A 22,380-nucleotide genomic window follows, 5' to 3' on the forward strand; every position below is an offset into this window, starting at 1 on the left:
TTGCTAGTTTGAATGGTTAAGTTTAGAGCACCAAACTTTCACCATTTTAAAACGAGTTTTGAATGCTTTGCCTACCTTTGAGATTTGCGTTTTTCCTTCAATAATTCACCAACCTTGAGTCTATAGGTTGCCCACAGTCTCCTTCTGAATCAGTCCACTCTAGAGATGGTAAAATGACAGTTTGATTTTTCTGTTGATCATATGATCGGAATATAGGTGTGGCTGGGTCACCCTGATTCGCACTTTTCTGGTTTTCTATGAGCACCTTTGCACTTAGAGAAAACCCAAAAGCTTACCTTTTTTCTTGCAGTTTCTTTTTTTTTTTTAACTCGTAGCAATCCCCCTGCCTCTGCCTCCCAAGTGCTGGCATTAAAGGCATGCACCACCACTCCTGGCTTTTCTTCCCGTGTCATGGCATCCGAATGTATCAGTTTATTTAGTTTATTAGTGAATATCAATAAACAGTGTTAATTGTGTTTATTTAAAAAGCAAAAGCCATCCAGGGGTCATGACATAGGCCTGTAATCCCATTTGGGCAGTTAAGGCCAGAGGATCAGGAGTTCAGTCATCTCAGCTACCCACCTAGGCTACACAAGACCTTGTCTCAAAAATAAACAAACAGGAAAGCTAGCTTGCTTCTCTGTCTCAGAATCTGTAACTGAATACAGTGGGTTTGTCCCCTTGGTGGTTGAAAAGCCAATAAGTCAATTTGACAATAATAGGATGGAAAAAGTTCGATTATTTCTAGCAAGTTGGAAACACACTATATTTAATTGTCAAAGCAGTGCTTCACAAATCAAAAAACCAATGGGGCTAGATAAGCCAATACCAGCTACTCCGGAGGGCAAGGGTGTCATCAAGGTTAGCCTGAGGCTACCTAAGGAGTTGGAGACAATTTAGTTTGACTGCGCTTCAATTAAGATAAGAACTGGGAGCTGTGCGTGGTGGTGCACACCTGGAATCCCAGCACTCAGGGAAGCAGAGGTAGGCGGAACTCTGTGAGTTCGAGGCCAGCCTGATCTATAGAGCGAGTCCCAGACAGCTAAGGCTACACAGAGAAATTCTGTCTCGGAAAAAAAAAAACCAGAAAAGAAAGAACTAGGAATGTTGATAAGAATTCTAGAGAGCTTTGCTTAGCCTACGTATGGTCCTAGGTTTGAAGGAACTAGAGATCACATGAGCTGGGCTTGGATAGGCGAAGCATCAGCATTTGCATATGCAAGTCTTGTCCTCATGTGCGCAAATTCCTCCTCCGGTCCTAATGTGTGCCCTCAAGTACAGTGAGCTGTAGCCCCACCCTTCCTAGTCTGAGACTTCCTGGATGGTTAGGTGCTACTTTATAATGCATTCAGGGGGAACAGTCTCAGTGGGCTCGGTTTGCTGGGATTTCTTTCCAAGCCCAAGTAGAACAGCCATGAAGTTTCATTGCCTAGACCTCCCTATGTTTTCCTGAGACTAAATGATTTCCCTACAGGTACAGACTCAGTTCCCAATGCATTCTTCTTATGTCACTGGGGACTACTGAAATAGTTGTCTGGGAAAGGCCCATCTTCAAATTTTACCTAAGACTCATAGCCTCTCGTTGTTTGTCAAGGACCTGCTAGCATCTACCAATTGCCAAAGAACCTGTTTGAAGAAGCCAGGTGTAGTGGCACAAGCCTGCAATTCCATCCCTTTGGAATTCAAAACAGGAGGATCAGGAGTTCAAGGCTAGCATCTGCTACATAGGAAGTTGAAGGCCAGGCTGGACCACATTAGACCCTGTCTCAAAACTTTAGACACTGAGGGGATGAGTGTTCTGATTCTTCAGCTTCACTCTTTGGAGTAGCTAGGATTGCAGACACTGCCCTCGAGGCCCAGATTATAAAGTCTCTTCTTAAGCAGGCCATGGTGGTGCACGCCTTTAATCCTAGCACTCTTGGGAGGCAGAGGCAGGTGGATTTCTGTGAGTTCAGGGCCAGCCTGGTCTCCAAAGAGTCTAGGACAGCCAGAGAACCCTGGCTCAAAAAACCAAAATAGTGGTGATAGTAGTAATAGTAGTAAATTGTGTTTTTACTACTAGTGACTGTTACCCACATGACTGCATGATTCCAAAATTTGACTGGTTCCTAAAATGATCTATTCTGGATATTGAAACTTCTTTTTATTTACTTAAATGTCTTGTTCATGATGGAATCGAAGACTGTATTTTGTTATTGTTGTTGTTATTGTTGAGACAGAGTCTCACTATGCAGACCAGGAAATCACAGAGATCTACCTGTCTCTGCCTCCAGAGTGCTGGATTAAAGGAGTGCATACTTTGCCTAAAAGCCTTATAATTTAATTTAGAATATCTTCACAAATCTCCAGTTTACAGTATTTAAGTATTGTCAACATCAAGACATCAATGGATTTGAGGAAATTTCTCAAAAGAATACTGGTATTTATTTGAGAATAGCAGAGCACCAGGAAGACAACACAATGCATAGGAAATGCTGAGTATTAAACTACAGACACACTCAAAGAGGGAACCCAAGGAGAAGTGGCTTTAGGGTGTTTCTTTTGTTTTAGGGTGTGATGTTTAACACGAAACTTCATCTGTGCTAGACAAGCCCTTTATCATTGAGCTGCCTCCCAGTCACTCAATATTTTGAGACAGTCTTGCTATGTAGCCCAGGCTAGCCAAAACATATGATCCTCCTATGTTACTCTTACAAGTGCTAGGATTACAAGCATATGACACTATGCTGAGCACACAAGGGGAAGCTCAATCCCAACCACACCCCCATCCCTCCCCACCCCCCAATCCCCCCCCACCCTTCTGAAGGACTAAGCACTTTAAAACATTTATCCTTGGCCCTGTGATTTATAACCAGCTGCCTTGTTCCTAGGTTGAACACACAGTCCCTTGTTTATAAAGTTGCAGTGTCCTCTGTACCAGCCTGTGATGTTGACAGCCTTTTGCGCTACATGTTAACAACTGTAGCTTTATAACCTCCCTCTTAAGATACAAATACTTGGTTTTGTTGACACAGGTGACTCCATTTTGATTCTAATCTCTTGCATATTTCCTTTACAGTGTATTTTTTTCAAATTTATTTCTTTCAATACATCTCCAGCACAGTTTCCCTTCCCTCCACTCCTCCCAGTCACTACAATACACTCGTCCCTGTCCTCCCCCCACCTCCTTTCTCCCCACAGATCCACTCCTCCTTTTCCTCCCAGAAAAGAGCAGGCCTCCCAGGGATATCCACTAAACACGACACAAAATGCAGTCATACTAGGCACAAACCCTCACGTCACGGTTGAATGATGTAACCCAGTAGAAGGAAAGGGTCCAAAGAGCAGAGTCCCACAAAAACACCAGGCTAATGCTAGGCTTGATTTAAAAAACACCAGGCTAATGCTAGGCTTGATTAAAAAAAAAAAAAAAACATGCTAATAGTATACACGCAGACACGCAGAGGACCTAGTGTGGACCCAGGCAGGCTCCATGTTTGCAGCTTCAGGCTCTGTGAGCCCTACTTAGTTGGTGTTGTGGGCTCTGTTCTTCTGGTGTCTTCTACCCCTCTGGCTCCTACAATTCCTCCCTCCTCTCTTCCCGAGATCCTAGAGGAGGGACCCACTGGAGAACTCCAATTTGGATATGGGTCTCTATTTTCATAAGATAAAGAAGAGTATTAGGGTGATTCCAGAAATGAATACTATAGAATAGAAAGAGAGTCCCAAAGGAAGGGAGGTGGGAAAGAAGCTAGTTCAGTTGTCAAAAAAAAAAACATGCTCCAGGCTGGCAAGATGGCTCAGCTAGTGCATAGGGTTGCTGCTGAGCTCCACAGCCTGATTGGATCTCTAGAACTCACAGAGTCAAAGGAGATAATGGAGTCCTCACAAATTGTTCTGTGAGTCCCTCACTCAGCCCAAAGACTCATACCACAACAAGTAAATGCAATTTTAAAGTTTCTAGTGTGTACATATTTATCTAAGCGTGTGCTTTCTCTGCTGCGTTCAGGTGTCTGGTAGTAACTAACGCACATTGACTCTGCTCTCAATGGTTCTTTTCTCTAGCATGTTTTTGGCCCGGAGGAGACTCTACTCCCTTGGCTGCAGAGCAAAGCCTGTAAAGACAGTTTATTCTCCGAAAGCCCTCAGACTCTCCACTTCTGCCGTAGGTATTGCCTGTCACAAACAGACAACATTATTGTTTGTATTTTCTCTTGTTTGGTTTAAAGAATAGAAAGAGATGCAATTTCCCTGGGACTTTTAGTAGGTGTTTTAGTGGAATGAAATTCTGTGACGTGGGCTCAAGGAATCTCATCACTGACTAGATGGTTGGTTCTTTGAGCTCCTGCTTGCTTGTCTTTGGCTCATTGGGCTGGCCATTCTTATTCCACATTCACACAGATAGTCAACTCGAATGTGAGTTTCCGTATGTTACAAATGAGAAAATGGGAGTGGGGCAGGCTTGTTTACTTGCTGAAGTCCGTGTCCTATTGCTGTGACTAAAAGTACAAATGGGCAGGTTGATGACCTCCAGTTCATCTAAGGTTGTGGTTCTCAACCTGCGGATGGTGACGTGACCCCTTTGGGGTTGAATGACCCTTTCATAGGGACCACATGTCAGGCTTATTAACATTATGGTTCATAACAATAGCAAAGATACAGTTGTGAAGTAGCAAAGTAAATAATTTTATGGTTGGGGGTCACCACAACATGAAAAACTGTATTATAGGGGTCACAGCAATAGGAAGGGTGAAAACTTCTGATCTAACTGTAACTGATGAGGAAGCAGAGGAAATGCCATGGAAAAGCAATCAAATTCCTACTGCAAGTCATACGCCACAGGATGGAGAACAGAGCTAGCTTCTGCTGTCAGTGCTCGGCATGGGAAGTGGGTGGGAGGCAGCCTTTAGGGATTATTCTGGGATGACTCATTTTGGGGGGGTCCCTGCAAGCTCTATTGCCAGCAGAGAAATGAACCAAGAGAGGCAACCGGCCTCAGGCTGGTTCAAACTTCAGGAGTGTGACAGTTGTCGCAACAAACCCCTTGCAAGGTACATGTCTTTTGCAAAGTACCTGTGACCTCTTCCACAAGAATGGGTTCTTTTGACTAAGAAAACAATGCTCAGAATAAGGGAGATTTGGAAGAGGGCTGGCTCCCGAATAGCAAAAGATCGCCAGGTTATTAAACGGCATCCACGCGAGCCTTCCAGGTGACCAGGTGTCAGTTTCATCCATTGAAGAAAAAAAAGCCTGAGTGTTTAACAGTTGTAGTTTCTCTAGTGCTACCTGTAAGCATGTGGATCTCCAGTCCTTTATAGTGTACCAGGACCTTTGAATCGCAACGAGTAGACCTCCTTCATTTAGGTGTTTGACTCAGTCTTAGTTTGAAGGCCTTAATTTATTGTGTGTGGTTTGTTTGTTTTTATTCTAGAGGTTAGAAAGAGTGTAAGATCCTTGGTGGGTTATGGGAGCCAGGAATGGTCTGATCTGGGAACTGAATTCCCAATCCTCTGCGAGAGAAGCAAGCACACTTAAGGCTGAGCTGCCTCCCACAACTTAGTGTGATTTTTTTAATATATGTGCTGCTGAAGGAGCACTCCTTGTATGATTGTTAACGTAAAGAACTTGATGAATGGTAGGGATGTTCTGTGACCTGATCAGTCTTTAAAATAAGAGCTGTTAAAAATTAAACCTAGGGCCAACACGTAACTCAGTCAGTCACTCTAACCTCCATAGGTACTTGCGTGCAGTTACACACACACACACACACACACACACAGAGAGAGAGAGAGAGAGAGAGACAGAGACAGAGACAGAGACAGAGAGACAGAGACAGAGAGAGACAGAGATAGACAGAGACAGAGAGAACAAATCTTAAAGTTGTCAGGCAGATAAAACTTTTTGCCCTGTTGGTGGATGAAAAAGTAGACTGGGTGGTGTTTGGAAAGCATGAGGGCTTTAGGGCTGTTTACTATAAGGCATTTATAGTTGCTAGAAGTGGAAGAGAGAGGACATCAATAGCTCCAGCTACCCCATCTCTGGAGAATCACTTGAGTCCCTGCGGATCGTTGAATCCAATTCTGGATTGGAGAGAGACCAGGGAGAGGGTGGAGGGAGGAGTAAGAAAATGAGTGATTGTGTGGACGGCCCCTGAATATAGATCCAAGCTGCTCTGAATGACATGTTCCATCAGGAGAATGGTCGTGTGAACTTTTACAGTCATGAGTCAATATGTTTATGTAATACACTGATGGTTGTCAGGCAGGCTGCATCAAGATGGGGAAACAAACATGGCCATTTCCATTGTCCATGGAGTTCAGATGCTGTCTTGATAGTTTCAGGGTTGGTAGAGACTGGCGGGGGGGGTCACTCAGGTTAGGGATGTAGTCTAGGAGAATTGTCTGATAGTCATGGTTAGGTGAGACACAGGAGTTAATGTCACTAGGGTTATAAGTGTGTGTCACCATGGCAGTGTTACAAGTGTGTGTCACCACACACCACGCCAAGCAGTGTCACAAGTGTGTGTCACCGCACACCATGCCAGGCAGTGTCACAAGTGTGTGCCACCGCACACCACGCCAGGCAGTGTCACAAGTGTACGTCACTGCACACCATGCCAGGCAGTGTCACAAGTGTATGTAGTCACTGCACACCATGCCAGGCAGTGTTACAAGTGTGTGTCACCACACACCATGCCAGGCAGTGTTACAAGTGTGTCACTGCACAATACACCACGCCAGGCAGTGTTACAAGTGTGTGTCACTGCACACCATGCCAGGCAGTGTCACAAGGATGTATCACCACACACCATGCCAGGCAGTGTTACAAGTGTGTGTCATCACACACCATGCCAGGCTGTGTTATAAGTGTGTGTCACTGCACACCATGCCAGGCTGTGTTACAAGTGTGTGCCACTGCACACCATGCCAGGCTGTATTCCCGACATGCTCCCCACTTTGTTTTTGATCCTGGAGGTTAGCCCTAGTCCCCATGTGTGCTGGGGAAACCCTCCACTACTTAGCTGTATCCCCAGCTGCATGAATTCAAAGAAGCCAATAAGTACAAATTTATTTGAAGTAAAGGAATTGATGCAAGGAAAAGCAAATTGTTTTTTCCAAATATTCCAGCAACTGACTTTGATACTGGTTTGCCTTCCATTTAAGAAGGCACAATGTGCTGGGCATGGTGGCACATGCCTTCAATCCCAGCACTCAGGAGGCAGAGGCAGGCAGATCGCTGTGAGTTTGAAGACAGCTTGATCTACAAAGTGAGCCCAGGACAGCCATGGCTACACAGAGAAACCCTGTCTTAAAAAACAAAAACCAAAAACCAAAACAAAACAAAACAAAAAACAAAGAAAGGAAGAAAAGAAGGCCCAACGTGAGCCAGGCATGGTGGTGCACGCCTTTAATCCCAGCACTCGGGAGGCAGAGGCAGGTAGATCACTGTGAGTTTGAGGACAGCCTGGTCTACAGTACAGAATGAATCTAGGACAGCCAAGCTTACACAGAGAAACCCTGTCTTGGGGGGAAAAAAAGAAGAAGAAAAAGTAGAACCATCGTATTTCATACTCCCGGCCCCTAGGATCAGTCCCGTGTGGCTGTGCTGAGGCTAGTGCCTGGCTTCCTGTTGTGTGAGGTTTTCCTCCAGCACACACCCATCTCCCAGAAAGTGTGAGCATATCACATTCAAAAACAAATATCTTCATCTGTTGGCTGTTTGGCTTCGCTTGGTTTGGTTTTTCAGACATGGTTTCTTGCAGCCCAGGCTGACCTACAACTTGCCAGGTGGCTGAAGCTGACTCTGAACTGATCCCCTGCCTCCACTTCTTGCGTTCTTAGTTTAGAGGTGTGCATCACTGTGCCTGCTGTCTGCTTATTTGCTGTTGGAGACAGGGCGACACTATGTAGCCCAGGCTGGTCTGAAACTTGATATGTAGACCATGCCGACCTCAAATTTATGTTGGTCCTTTCTCTTCAGCCTGCAGCACTGTAGGATTACAGGAATGAGCCACCAAACTCAGTTTAGATAATTCTGTATAAAATAGAGCGGTTAAATGTGAGCTGCTTAGAAGTTTCAGTTGAATACCCACAGCTTTGCATCTGTTGTAATTGCTTCATTCTTTTTTTTTTAAACACATTTTTATTGAAAGATAAAATAATTCATATTACATCTCATTTTCTATCCCATCCCATACATCCTCCCATTCCTCCCTCCCTCCCACTTTCACCCCAATCCCCCTTCCCTATGACTGTGACCAAGGGGGACCTCCTCCCCCTGAATATGGTGCTAGGGTATCAAGTCTCTTCTTGGTAGTCCACTATCCTTCCTCCGAGTACCATTGGGCCTCCCCAACAAAGAGACATGGCCAAATATGGGGCACCAGAGATCCTGTGAAAGTCAGTCCCCAGTCTCCACTTAACTGTGGAGAATGTTCTGTCCCTTGGTTAGATCTGGGTAGGGGTTTGATGATGGTTGCATGTTTTGTCCTTGGTTGGTGCCTTTGATCAAGCAGAACCCCTGGGCTCAGATCCACCCATTATAATGCTCCTCTTGTAGGTTTCTAGGACCCTCTGGATCCACTTACTTCCCTATCCCCTATATTTTTCTCACCTAGAGTCTCAATAGGATGTTCTCACCTCTATCCTACTTTCCTGGTAGGTGCAGATTTTGATGGGACCTGCCCCTTGGGCTAGTGTCCAGTTATAAGTGAGTATATACCATTTGAGTCTTTCTGCTTCTGGGTTAGCTCACTCATTATGATCATTTCTAGTTCAATCCATTTGTCCACAAATTTCGGGAATTCCTTGTTTTTAATAGCTGAGTAGTATTCCATAGTGTATATGTACCACAGTTTCTTTATCCATTCTTCTACTGATGGACACTTAGGCTGTTTCCATGTTCTGGCTATTATGAATAAGGCTGCTATGAACATGGTTGAACAAATTTTCTTGTTGTGTGCTGGAGCATCTTCTGGGTATATTCCAAGGAGAGCAATAGCTGGGTCTTGAGGAAGCCCTATTCCCAGTTTTCTAAGGTAGCACCAGATAGATTTCCAAAGTGGCTGTACTAGTTTGCATTCCCACCAGCAATGAAGGAGTGTTCCTCTCTCTCCACATCCTCGCCAGCATGTGTTGTCACGTGAATGTTTGATTTTAGCCATTCTGATGGGTGTAAGATGGAATCTCAGAGTTGTTTTGATTTGCATTTCTCTGATGACTAGAGATGTTGAGCATTTCTTTAAGTGTTTCTCAGCCATTTGATATTCCTTTATTGAGAATTCTCTGTTTAATTCTGAGCCCCATTTCTCAATTGGGTTATTTGGTTTGGTGGCGTTTAATTTCTTGAGTTCTTTATAAAGTTTGGATATTAGACCTTTGTCAGATGCAGGGTTGGTGAAGATTATTTCCCAGTCTGTAGGCGGTCGCTTTGTTCTTTTGACAGTGTCTCCTGCCTTACAGAAGCTTCTCAGCCTCATGAGGTCCCATTTATTAATTGTTGACATTAAGGCCTGGGCTGTTGGTGTTCTGTTCAGGAAGTTGTCTCCGGTGCCAATGTGTTCCAGGCTCTTCCCCACTTTTTCTTCTAACTGATTTAGTGTCTCTGGTTTTATATTGAGGTCTTTAATCCATTTGGACTTGAGCTTTGTGCATGGTGACAAGTGAACACACAATTGCTTCATTCTTAAATCTTAACTAAACTAACTCAAGAGGGTGCCGGAATTTTACATTGATTTTTTTTTTCCCCATCGTTGCTGCAGCGGTCTGTGTTTGAGCTGCCATCTAGTGGCAAAAGAACGTAATATGTAGCTAATGCTTTGGAAAATCTCAAATCTATGAGGTAGAGGAACATTTTTTGTACATAGAGAGAAAGGGGGGAGCGCGATTTCTGAACACCTTTTTCAAATCAGCTCTGTCTAGATACAACAAAATACAGCTTTAAGATGACAACTCAGTGATCGTTTGCTGGAGGAATATACCATACCAGGCCACAACCAACCACAAAGCGTCTCTGTCACCCCTGAAACAATCTTCATGTCTGTCTGTAGCTCACACCATACTCTGTGGTGCTGCAAAGTGAATCAGGGCCTTGTGCACGGTCAACAAATGTTCCCCCACTGAGATATAACCCCAGTCCTTTCATTTACACACCGTCACTAAGGATCAGTTCTCGTTTGGTATTTTATTTATTTGTTTGTTTGTTTTTTCGAGTCAGGATTTCTCTATATAGCCTGGACTCACTTTGTAGACCAGGCTGGCCTCCAACTCACAGTGATCCACCTGCCTCTGCCTCCCTAATTGCCACTTTTTATATTTTATATAAATAGGAATATGTCACACAGCCCTTGCTTATGTTTTTGTTTTCCGTACATACAATGATTTTAAGTGTAGCTCATCAGTGGCTCCTTGTCCTCACTGTTGAGGACCAGCTCAGTATGGGATGTGCCACTGTCTGATTGTGTTTTTCAACCCTTTGATATGTCCTGAGGTTGTTTCAGGTTTGGGTTTCTCTGCATAAGCTTGTGAAGTGTTCCCTGTACATTGATTTATTAGACGTTGGGTTTTTTTCCCCTCTCTTGTAAACACCTCACAGTGAGAAGTTCAGTTTATTTTAAATTATATTTAAGCTATGTTTAATTTTTTCGATCACTGCTAAACCACTTCCCAAACTGTCTGGACCCCTTTACATTTCTGTTACAGAAAGTACTAATGATGTTTAGTATTAGAAGCCTATATATATTACAGCGGTTTCATTTAGCCCACTATCAAACAGTAAGCCACAGACACCAGATAGATTTTAGAATAAGCCTTATTTTACCTGGGGCTGGGCAGATATTCCCACCGAAGCTATCTAGTTATCTCCCAGCCCCCAGCCCATGCCATGTGCTCTAATAATTTCTATCTAGGCCCCATCTTATCCATAATCCCAAATACTTGCTTATGCCTCTCATCTGGGCTTCTTCCTCTATCCATGCCGATCTGGCCATGTGCTTCCCAGTACGCTAACCTGGGGTGGCTCTGCTTCCTTCCTTCCTGCAGTACCTGTTTCCTTCTACCCTGAGATCCTTCTCTCCTTCAAGACCACAAACCTTAGCTCCGCCCCTCACTTCTGCCCTGCTCAGGTGTCAACCAACCAGTGAGGCAAGATAACAAGGTAATTTTGGGCTATCTGCTTTTAAAAAAACAAACAGCATGAAAGAGCAACATAGTTAGCCATCAAATGCAGAGGACCAGACCATGCTGTTACCTACTCCCACCAGGCTCAAACAGTATCCCAGTTGCCAACATCCTTGTCAACAACATTTGGTGTCTACAAACATCTTAATGGATTCATTATGATGTCTCGTGATTTTAATTTCCATTTCCCTGATGAATCGTCAGGCTTAATGCGCATTAGAGACAGTTTTGGGTGCCTCAATTTTCAGTCTCTTTATGGTAATGAATTTGGAGGGTGTGACTGTATTTAGTCTTGTGGGAAGGAAAGTAGGGTGGGTAAAATGTTTAATATTAGAAGCCTATGAACTCCACAGCAAAACCCTGTGGAGTTCGAGGTCCCACCTGTTACCTGGGAGCTGGAGAGCCCCTCTGCGCTTTCAGCAGTACCATGAGCCCTCGTATCATTTAACTCCAAAAGACATGCAGACTTAGTCTTTGTCTCATAATAATAAGAGATCTGATAGCCTTAGGCTGTCACCGGCATCTGATGTACGGAGGCAAGCCTCCCTCCGACCTTGATAATGTCCCAGGGTGGTCCTCAGAGTCCCAGATTTTACAGAAGCCTGTGTGACATCTCTGTGCTACACAAAAGAAACCACAGCTTAGCTTGGGGAACGGTGTAGAGTTTTAGTGTAGGGTTTCCAGTGTGTTTTAAGCAAAAGCTTTGTAGAGGTAGTATTAAAGCTAAGGAGTGAAGGAGTCCTAAGCGCCATCACGGTGGGCATCGAAACATCAAAATATATAAAAACAAGTAAAATAAAAGTGCAACAAAGTGTGCGCTCAAACATTTTATACAGGTTTCCCATTTCTATTTGGCCTTTCTTGCTCTCTAGTAGTTTTTGGCTGTCACCCTGGCTCTTCTGGTTAAATACTTAATGACTCCTACTGTACAGATCGACAGCCTGGATTTCCTCACCATCAGTCCCTCATTTAAGAGGCGTTTTCTGTCCCTCTCTCATCCCACCTGCATGCGTTAAATCTTGTGCATTAAGTCCTTATAATGCATACAGTTTGGAACTTCCGGTTACAATTCCTTTCATTTTAGGACCACACCTCGTTCAAGCTTTTCCGTATCTTTGCTAAGCTCGCCACCTTGTGGGGAAGCTAGAGAGAGGCACCCTTCCCTTCAAGCCGAGGAAAGCTTAGGTAGCTTGCGATGTCCGCGAAACGCAGCAGCTCTTCAATATGCCACGCCTGAAATCTAACTGATGAAAAAGATGCACTTCACATTGCTTCGCTGCATCCGAAAATCATACCAGACCTATAGACGTCCTCTTCTGTGCCCGGAAGACCGTTTTAACTTCCTGGGCTTGGGTCGGCCTCAGAGAAGTAGGTTTTACCCATCATTTGCCTCTGTGGCTGAGTCTGGTGTGCCCACAGTGTAGAGTGTCTTACGGCCTTTGTCCCTGTAAAGAGACAATCTTCACCTCAAAGGGGATAGAGATTGCTTAATCTGGAGGCAAATAGGAATGATTGCGGCTCAGGAGCACAGATTCAGGGGACCCCAAATTCCATGTTCCAGGGTGCTAATAGCTGACGAAGCTTTGGTAATGAAGAAAGATAAATCAAGCCACTTTTAAAATATGTTGGTGAGGTAGGGAGGTTAGAGCAAGGTGTGTGTGTTTGGGGGGTGACTCTCTCTTCTATGGGCCTCAGATATTATCTATTACACTCAGCCTTTTGATTGACAATGCTAATAATCTATTAAGTGAATATAGTTCAAAGGTTTTTTTGTTTTTTGTTTTTGTTTTTTAAATCTGTTAGCCACAAATATGTTAAGGCAGACACTGAGTCTCTTACAGGGGCTGAAAATAACCTGAGATAAATTGTAATTGGGCTCTGATTTGCAACATTCCAACCTCTCCATAGTCATTGTAGTTCTAATCAGTTAACCAACCTCTCTACAGGTCCAGTGGCTTCTTACCTGGGACTTTCTTGCCTTCCACTAATCCATTGATTTCCCGAGTCACTTTATCAAAGCAAACACTTAAAAAACTGGAGGCTTGGTTTGGTTTGGTTTGGTTTTGTTCGCTGCCTTTGGAGGCCTAAGGCTGAGACCGCTGTAAATAGAGACACTTCATAGTACGGAGTGAAGGAAACATCTTCCCTGGCTTTCAGTCATTTCCTGGGGCTTGTGCATTCCTGATTTGTAGACCTGTATCCCTGTAGCCTCTGCAATGCCCTCCACGCAATGTTCTCCCAATGTGCGCAGAACCAGTGGGTTGGATGTGAGCCCACCCTACAGATGTGAGCCCACCCTACTGGCCTCATCTGAACGATTGCTTATGCAATAAGCCTATCTCTTTTTTTTCTTTTTCTGTTTTGAAGACAAAGCATCTTGAAAGAAAATGAAAGCATCTTTATTGTAATTCTTTATGTGTGAGTGTTTTACCTGAATGTATGTCTGTGCATGGCTACTGCCCAGAAGAGGGTGTCAGATCTCCTGGGACTGTTTTGATCCTCCATATGGTACTGGGAGTCAAACCCACATCCTCTAGAGGCACAGCAGTGCTCTTAGCTGCTGAGTCACATCTCCAGTCCCCAGTGACCTCATTCCTATAGCCTCAGCCTATGTAATTAAGGGGCACCTAATTCGACCTATCACAGCTGTTTGTCTGATTTCTACTTTATTTAGTTTTTTTTCCCACAAGTGCTCATTGCTCCACTTGCTAGTCACTTACATAATCCAGCTCCATGGCCCAGCCTTGAAATCACCTTGACCAAAATGTATAAATAGACACAATATGTTTATGTCCAAGCAGGCTTCTAAGGTCTTTGTCTTAAAGTGGGTAGTGTTCTTGGCTGAGGCTGGCCTGTGTCTCTGGATGACAGTGACATCGAGCAGAGCAGCCACTGAGTTTTGGTGCTTTTGTAGTATAGTTTTATGCTATTAGTTATTGTATTGGGACTGGGAAGATTTTGGTTCAGACACTTGTTGTACAAGGGTAAGGACATGCACTCCAGCCCCCAAACTCACACCAAGCTGAACAAGACAGCATGTGTGCATCCCAGGCCTCCTGAGGATCTGTCTCAGCTAATGCAAGGACCAACACCCAGTTATCCTTTGACCTTCACACCCAAATGCACACACACACACACACACACACACGTGCACACACACACACACACACACACACACACACACACACAGGGAGGGAGGGAGAGTGAGGGGGGGTGAGGGTTGGGGTCCTTTATTACCAAAGCATAAATTAACTTAAGCTGATTGACATAAGTGCCTAACTTAACATCAATGGCACTATAATGTGAATGAATTTTTTTCACTCAGCGTGTATTTGTTGAAAATGCACCATGTGCCAGGCATAGAGCTGTATCATGGGCTCTGATCATATCATCTTGCCTGACAGGTACCTAAGCACACAAACAGGTGTACTGTGAAGGTAGTTTTTAGATGAAATTAAAATGCAATTGGCGGGCTTTGAGGAAAGCTAAGTAGCAGTTTGCTTTCAGGCTCTGTTTCCCAGCCTGTTGTGCTGGGTCCTGAGAGGGGAAGCCAGAGGCAGGCAGAGCAAGGGGTGAAAGAGACCTCAGGTAGTTGTGAGCATGGTGAGAAACAGACTTCTTGGGAGACAGCTTCAGTGAGACAGCTCACTTAGTTGGGGGAGAACAAAGGCTACTTAAACCCTTAAGGGGTGTGCAGGAGCTTTCAGGGTAGTACATCATTGGCTGGAGCCAGGGTGCTGGGGATACCTCATTGGCCTGGGGAGGAATTCCAGGTGCTACTGGACATGACCTTATAATGGGAAAGGAAGTTTAACCTAGCTACCTGGCAATGTGACCCCCTGGGGGCCAAAGGTAGGGGAGCAGTGCTATGTGCACCGCGACATGCAGGCCTAGGACAGTGGGAGGAGGGGTACTACTGCTGATCTAGGACTCTTAGTCCAGCCCCCACCCCACAGCTCCCTGGCCCCACAGCAGCCTTAAAAATGAATGAGTCATATTCCATTAATGTCTTTTGAGGAAAACAAAACAAAACAAAACTGAGCACTCCACCTAGGAAGTGAGAATCTCAACCTCAGATTCAAGCTGTAATCTTGAGCAGGTTTTCTCCTGTTATCTGCTCTGCATATTGCAGATTTACCAGCCCCACAGCGGCATGACCAAACCCTTGAGATAAATCTCTCACACTGCCTGTTGGTTCTGTTCCTCTGGAGAAACTTCACTGACACAGTAGTGCACAAGAGATATTTTTATAATCTAAAGACATACAAGTGAATGAAAGAAATACTAGAAAGTACTGTGTTTAACAGAAGCCAATAGAAGTTCTTAATCTTGATGTAGGAAGGGCAGGAAACAAAGTCTAACTTGAGTAACAAAGGCGATAGGTGGACTAGGAGCTAGCCAAGTGCAGGGACAGAGCTGTGGGGTCCAGGGTCTGGGTTGAGTTCAGAGCATGCATTCTCACCCCCGAGAAAGAGGAAATGGATGCTTGCTGATGTATTTGTGAGTATTCAAAAAGCAGTGCTGCCTGGCATACTCCTGTTTCTCAACATAGAGAACATGGAGTTACAGGCCATGGGAGAGCCCAACTTCTCCATGGGTGCTTGGGATCCAAACTCAGGTCCTCACATTTACACAGAAAGTGCTTTACTCAGTAAGCCATATCCCCCAGCCTTGACTTTTTTTTTAATGTACGAATCTGCTTTGAACTTCTGGTCACATGCTGAATGAATCATTAAGTTCTCAACGTTGTTTCAGAAAGAAGGAAAGGGCTTTGTTGAAAATATCTTTTTCTGTCTTTTAAGTCTTACAATTATATTCTCTAGAGTAACATTACATTCAGGTAGGACTTCATCAAACTGCTGTTCTAGAAGCGTGTTAGCCTCCAGAGAATTTGCTTGTGATTCCCTTCCCTGGTGGTTCAAAGTTTACACATAGGAACCCAAGAAAGCTATTTCTTCAGTATCGTTACTGGAACTAGAATGAGAACAATGGTCTATTTAATAACCATTATCATCATCTTTCTCCCAGATTGAATTGAAATTGCATTAATATTCTATTATAAAATTCCTTTCAAAAATGCTGTCAATCTTTCTTTTTTCCACCAGCCAGCAAACAATGAACTTAAAGCTAATTCAATACTTTCAGAGATCGTTAAAGCGTAGCTTTTGAATGGAGAGAAGTGAAATATTATGTATGGTATGGTAAGATTATAACTTCTAATGTTTTCCTACTAAATCTTAGCTTGCTTGCTTGTATGAGTAGACCTAATGTGAATGGCTGCTATATTTTTAGCAGCAACTTCTGGTCATATATTTAGATGGTCTTACTGTGGAAGATGGTAGGTCATGTAAGTATAGGCTACAGCAGAGCATGGGCTCAAATCTTGGACCGAGCCTGTTTGAGATTGTCTTATGAGCTTTGGCAGATGTGAAAAGTTTTTTTCAACTCCACCTTCATGGAACCTCAACTTTGCTCATTTTAAGCGGGGTTTAACAGTGCTACATACGGGCCAATATGAACAGCGCCCAGCACATAAGCATTGCTTCCTCATGTTAGCTAGCATTATCCGTAATCCATTATTAAGGGGTTTAAAGCCATTTATTGAGTTCTTCCTGTAAGCAACAGGAGGAATTTCCTTTTAGAACTCTGCATAATGTGTTATGTGACTTCACAGCATGACTCAAGAGTCTCTTGAAACTTTTTCCTTTAATATTATTACCGAGCTCTTGAGTGTATTCCATGCCTTTAAATTGATTGGTTTGTTGTACTGGGATGGTGTTCTTGTCCTTGGGTGAGACTATGAAGACATGAGGGCACAGGGAAAAGCATTCTATAGAGCAGTAGGGAAGAGTTGGACAATCCCTTAGGAGTTGGCACTGGGTTCTAAAACTTCCTCCCTTGGTATCATTTACAAGGTAACAGATGGAAAAAGGGAGAATGGCCCATTATTTACTGATCTCTTTGAGCTTTGACCCAATAATAAAAAGAAATCTTCGCTATATCTTTCAGAAAATGGCTTCGAAATTCAAAAATGCCAAACGAATCGAAGGCCTGGACAGCAACGTATGGTGAGTGTGAGGCAAATGGTCATGTGGGGAAGCCACCCTGGGGCCCCTTAAATTGGGTTTTAAACTTCAGCTGCAATCCAGTAATGAAGCCATTCATTTAAATCTCCATTAAAACCAAATGAGAGGAAGCTAGCCGAAGCTAGCCATCCATCCATACAGATGACAACAGACTCATTTAGCCCATGTGCTAGTCTCTGGGCTAGCACTGCATACATGGTAGAGAAAAATCTAAAACTAAGTTTGCCTGATGCTTTCATGAGATTTGCATCAAACTCTTTGCTTTTTTTTTTTTTTCTTTTTTTCTTGAACTAAGGGCCTTGCTATGCTTGTAGCCCAGGCTCACCTCAAACTCTTGATCCACTTGCTTCAGGCTCCCCCAGTGCTAGATTACCGGCATTCGCAGGGATTGCTAGTTTATGAGCCACACCCAGTTAAACTTTTCATATTAGCTCTAGTTTTAGCAGTTGATAAGAAAAACTAGTAACAGCTCACCCTAAGTGTTTATGCATCTATAATTGCATATACATGCTTATAACCATATATTTGTATGTATATATATCCACATACATATATGACTCAAATATGAATGTCCCTGAATTGAGGTCGCTAAGGAAGTTAAGGTAATTGTTTCAACCATCATTTGCAAGATGAGTTCATCCTATCGGTAGTAACATTTTTGTTGGGAACTCATTGTTTTAATCACTAAGACTAAGTCCTCTGTTTTCGTTTGTTTGTTTTATAATGATAGCATAGGATATTGAAGCTGGCTCTATAATTATAACACTTCCTAATTTTTGTGGTCTTTTTTTTTCTTTTGAATCAGGGTTGAATTCACTAAGTTGGCTGCAGATCCTTCTGTTGTGAATCTTGGACAAGGCCTTCCAGATATCTCCCCTCCTTCATATGTAAAAGAAGAATTATCAAAGGCTGCAGTAATTGACAACCTGAACCAATACACTAGGGGCTTTGTGAGTCTATGAGGGCCATGTGGGGCATACACTGATACCTCATGCTGGGGTGTGTGTGTGTGTGTGTGTGTGTGTGTGTGTGTGTGTGTGTGTGTATGTGTGAACCCCTCTTCCTTAAAGGAAATTCACTTGCTAAGATCAACTCTCCCAACTGGGAACCTCAAGAGTCCCTTGGTTTTCTCCAACATCTAGCCCTTTCACAGCCCTATTTTGAGTCTTCATTGACTCCTGTTCTGAAATGAGATCTCAGGACATTAAAGGAAGGGAAAATATTCTCTCAAGATGTCTTTGCTATCTCATTAACACTTTAAGAAGCCTTAGCACTGGCTTCTTAAAGAACCCTGTCCCTAACTAGATGCTTGCTCCCTCTCTCACGTCCTATCCAGCATTCTGTGTCAGAATGCCCAGGTATCTAGACACTTCTTACAGATACTTCTTAGATTAAGATTAACCTTGATGCTCCAATGTTATAGAGAATTTTGGGTGACTCTGTCATTTTTTTCCTTTTGGAAGCTGCTAACCTGCATTTCTGGTTTACTCAGGTAATTTTTATTCCTTCTCAAGTCTCTGATGGGGTTGAAGACCAGATAGTTTAGTTTTACAATTAAGCTTAGTTGTTTAGGGGTTAAGATGTTTTTAGGTCTAGATAGATGTTTTAGGTTGATAGAGATGAGATATGGTTGATAATGTTTTACATTCAGAAATTTAGACTCACCAAGATAGCAAAAACACTATGAATGTAACATTAACATAATTCCTGGGTTTTTTGTGGTTCTTCTTGCTGTATGTAGTTTCTTTTATATATGTGTAATAACATATATTTTTTTTTTTATTAAAAATGATTAACTTTGAACTACGAAAGTCCAAATAGTCTGTACTGGGCATTGCTATGAGAATGGGAGCACGGGGAAAACAACAGGACTGTCACAGGCTCTCATGGTCTCACTGACTTCATTAAGATGCCTACTGCTCTGGTCAAATACCATGGCCAAAAGAAGCTTGGAGAAAGGGCTTATTTCATCTTACAACTTCTAAGTCCATCATGCAAGGAAGCCAGGACAGGAACTCAAGTCAGGAACCTGGAGGCAGGAGCTGATGCAGGAGCCATGGAGGAGTGCTGCTTACTGGCTTGCTCCTTGTGGCTTGCTCAGCTTGTTTCCTTAGAGAACCCAGAACCAACAGCCCAGAGATAACACTGTCCACGGTGAGCTGGACCCTCCCAGACTAATCACATCGCTCATCAGTCAAAAAAGTGCACCACAGTCTTGTCCATAAACCAATCTTGTGGGCTTTTTCTCATGTGAGGTTCCCACTTTCCAAATAACTCAAGCTTGTGACAAGCTAACGTACAACTGGCCAGCATGCTCAGTCAATAAGCCCCTATATCAGACCTGAAACTATGAAAGTTGTAGAAGAAAATATATGGGAAATAAATCAAGATATTGGTATAGGATTTGATTTTTTTTTTTATAAGGGCTCCTAAAGCACAGGTAACAATAGCAAAAATAAGCAAAGGTGCTTACTCTCACGGGGAAATGAAAATAAAACCGTAAGACATCATCTCAGCCCAGTCAGAACAGTTATTATTTACAAAGGAAAGCATAACAAAGAAGAAGGAGGAAAAAAAGCTCTTCTACACTCTTGATGTTACTGTCAATTAGTGCAAGTACCACAAAAGGCACTGGAAGTAAGGCCAGCAAACTGGCTCCATGGGTGAAGGCACTGTCAAGGCTCAAAATCTGAGTTTGATCCTTGAGCTGCACGTGGTGGAAGGAGAAAAACAATTCTGTGATAGTTCTCTAACTTGCATGGATACACAATGTGTCGTGGATGCTGCCTCCCCTCCAACACAATAAGTAAATGCAAAAAAACCCAAAATCAAACGAGCAACACATAAAAATGTCTGGATTTATATGCAAAGGGAGTGAAGTCAGCGTATCACAGACACCCATACCCATGTTTCCTGAAGCAAAGATACTGAATCAGCCATCAGAAGAATAGGAGAAAATATGGCACCTTCCCCGATTAGACCATTATTCTGCCAGAGAGAGAATGAGAACCAGACGTCTGTAGCAAAATGACAGAGTTGACAAACATGTTCACTGGAATAATGAGGCGGACCCAGAAAGACAGATTTGGAATATCTTGTCTTACGTAAAAGCAGAACACTGGAGATCCAAGGGTAGATGAGCTCTGAAGAGTAAGTGCTAGAGGCAGGAAGAGCGAGTAGAACGAGAGACGGGGAGATTAAATAACAGATACTGAGACCCAGTGAGATGGAAGGAAAAATTCTCATCTTCTACAGCACAGACAGGGATTATAATTCACAATAACCTGTTATGTATTGGGAGAACTATTACAGAAGAGAGAAGAGTGAAGCTTCCAAAGAAATGCTAGAGGAAAATGCTATTTACTGATTTTTATCTATATATTGCGATCTTATGTTGAGGTATCACACTGCCCCTTAAATAAATGCAATCATCACAGGCTAGCTAAGGTAAAAATTACTTATTTTAGAATACAAGTTGAACTCTGGGCCTGGTAGGCCAGCACTCTAGTGCTGAGCTAAGCCCCCAGCCACTAAAGGGAAAGTTTTAATATGAAAATCATTATATGTCTCACACTTAATACATTTATGATCTCTCTTGCATCAAATGGGAGTTGCTGTCCTAATGCATTTATCATTTTCTCTCTTGCGTCTTAAGGGACTCACTGTCCTTGATAACTATTTTTTTCTCATCAGTGGATACTCTGCTTCCTGGTAGTGTTCACCATCAGCCACACTAACTTGAATGTCTTTAGTAAATTTGGTTTTCCTTCTCTTAGTCCATGGTGGGAAAACCGTCTCCAGCAACTGAGAAAAGCAAATTTGGAGGATATAACAGTTGCAGGATTTTTTTTCTTTTTACATTCATTTTAACTGAAGAAATGTTCGTGCTATTATAAATATATTGGGAGTTCGTTTCTATTCCAAACAAATGCTTTTGAAATTCTGTGTTTCTAAACCTTCTCTTTTATGAACACTCTTCATCAGCAGCAAGTTTTCATAACCATCCATTGAGGAAACCTCAAAAGCTTTTAAAGTTTATTGCTACTTCTCAAATACAAATTTGGAGCCTGGAGGGATGACTCAGTGAGTGACATCACTTGTTGCTCTTGCAGAGGACCTGCGTTCAGTTCTCAGCACCCACACAGTGGCTCACACTTGCCTGTAACTTCAGGTCCGGGGAATCCAACACCCTCTTCTGCCCCCCACTACACTCATGTGGTGCGCATACACACATGTAGGCAAAATGCCCATGCATATAAAAATGAAATCTTTTTAAAAATGCAAATGTGGGGATAACGGTAGATATTAAACCCGAATTTTAAAATTGCTACGTTGCCTCAAAGAAATAGTTTTCATAATGAATTTCAAGGTGGACTTTTGTTTTTCTCTTAATCTTTAATGCAACAGGGTCATCCAGCACTTGTGAAAGCTCTTTCCTGCTTATATGAAAAAATTTATCAAAAGCAAATTGATCCAAATGAAGAAATCATCGTGACAGTGGGAGGTTACGGATCTCTCTTTAATTCCATTCAAGGACTGGTTGACCCAGGAGATGAAGTAAGTATATGAACAATATCGTAACTCCTACTCCAGCGCTCCTGTCCGTGTGAGGACCCTTCCCTCCTTTGCTTCCTTTCTTCTTCACCTTCACGCCATTTTGAAGTCTATTGATGGAGCAGTACTGTTACCAAGTCTTAACTGTAGAGTGGGATAAATTGTCATATACTACAGCACACAGAGAGACTTTGCACCCTTCCACCATCCAGAGGCTTTGAGCCTATCCCAGTGTGTGCTGTTATTCAGAGTTAACCATTATTCGGTATTCTGCACCTCGGTTCTTCTTGTGCCTCTTTTACTTGATAGACGTTGAGCTTTTCTTTTTTCATTCATTATTATGCTTGTGCGATTTGTCCACTTTGTAATTACTACAAGTGTGGTTAGTTACGTTAGTTAATTGGTTAGTTAGTTTGTTTGCTTTAGAGACCAGGTGTTCTGTAGCTTAGGCTAATAGTCTGTGTGTGTTTGTAAAAATGCTTATATTCTTTCATCTAGAAGTAGCAATCATGTAAATTTATTCAACTGATCATTGAGAACTGGAGAACTATTTACACAAACATGACTGTTACTTATATAATCAA

General features: G+C 42.9%; 1 protein-coding gene across 3 annotated transcripts in view; it reads left to right on the plus strand.

Annotated features, from left to right (window-relative positions):
- Kyat3 (kynurenine aminotransferase 3) overlaps positions 1-22,380 on the plus strand; it is a 44,953-nt gene that overhangs the window by 2,058 nt on the left and 20,515 nt on the right. Inside the window, exons 2-5 of one of the 3 annotated variants that reach the window (XM_051165973.1) lie at positions 4,045-4,144; positions 17,166-17,224; positions 18,048-18,192; positions 21,650-21,799. In XM_051165973.1, the coding sequence (XP_051021930.1) occupies positions 4,046-4,144; positions 17,166-17,224; positions 18,048-18,192; positions 21,650-21,799 (453 nt within the window). In that variant the 5' untranslated portion in view covers position 4,045. Of the gene's footprint in view, positions 1-4,044; positions 4,149-17,165; positions 17,225-18,047; positions 18,193-21,649; positions 21,800-22,380 lie in introns of those variants that run through there. The other 2 variants (XM_051165975.1, XM_051165974.1) reach the window with 2 other exon arrangements.

The sequence above is a fragment of the Acomys russatus genome, chromosome 23 (genome assembly GCF_903995435.1).
Source record: "Acomys russatus chromosome 23, mAcoRus1.1, whole genome shotgun sequence".
In the NCBI taxonomy this organism is placed as follows: Eukaryota; Metazoa; Chordata; class Mammalia; order Rodentia; family Muridae; genus Acomys; species Acomys russatus.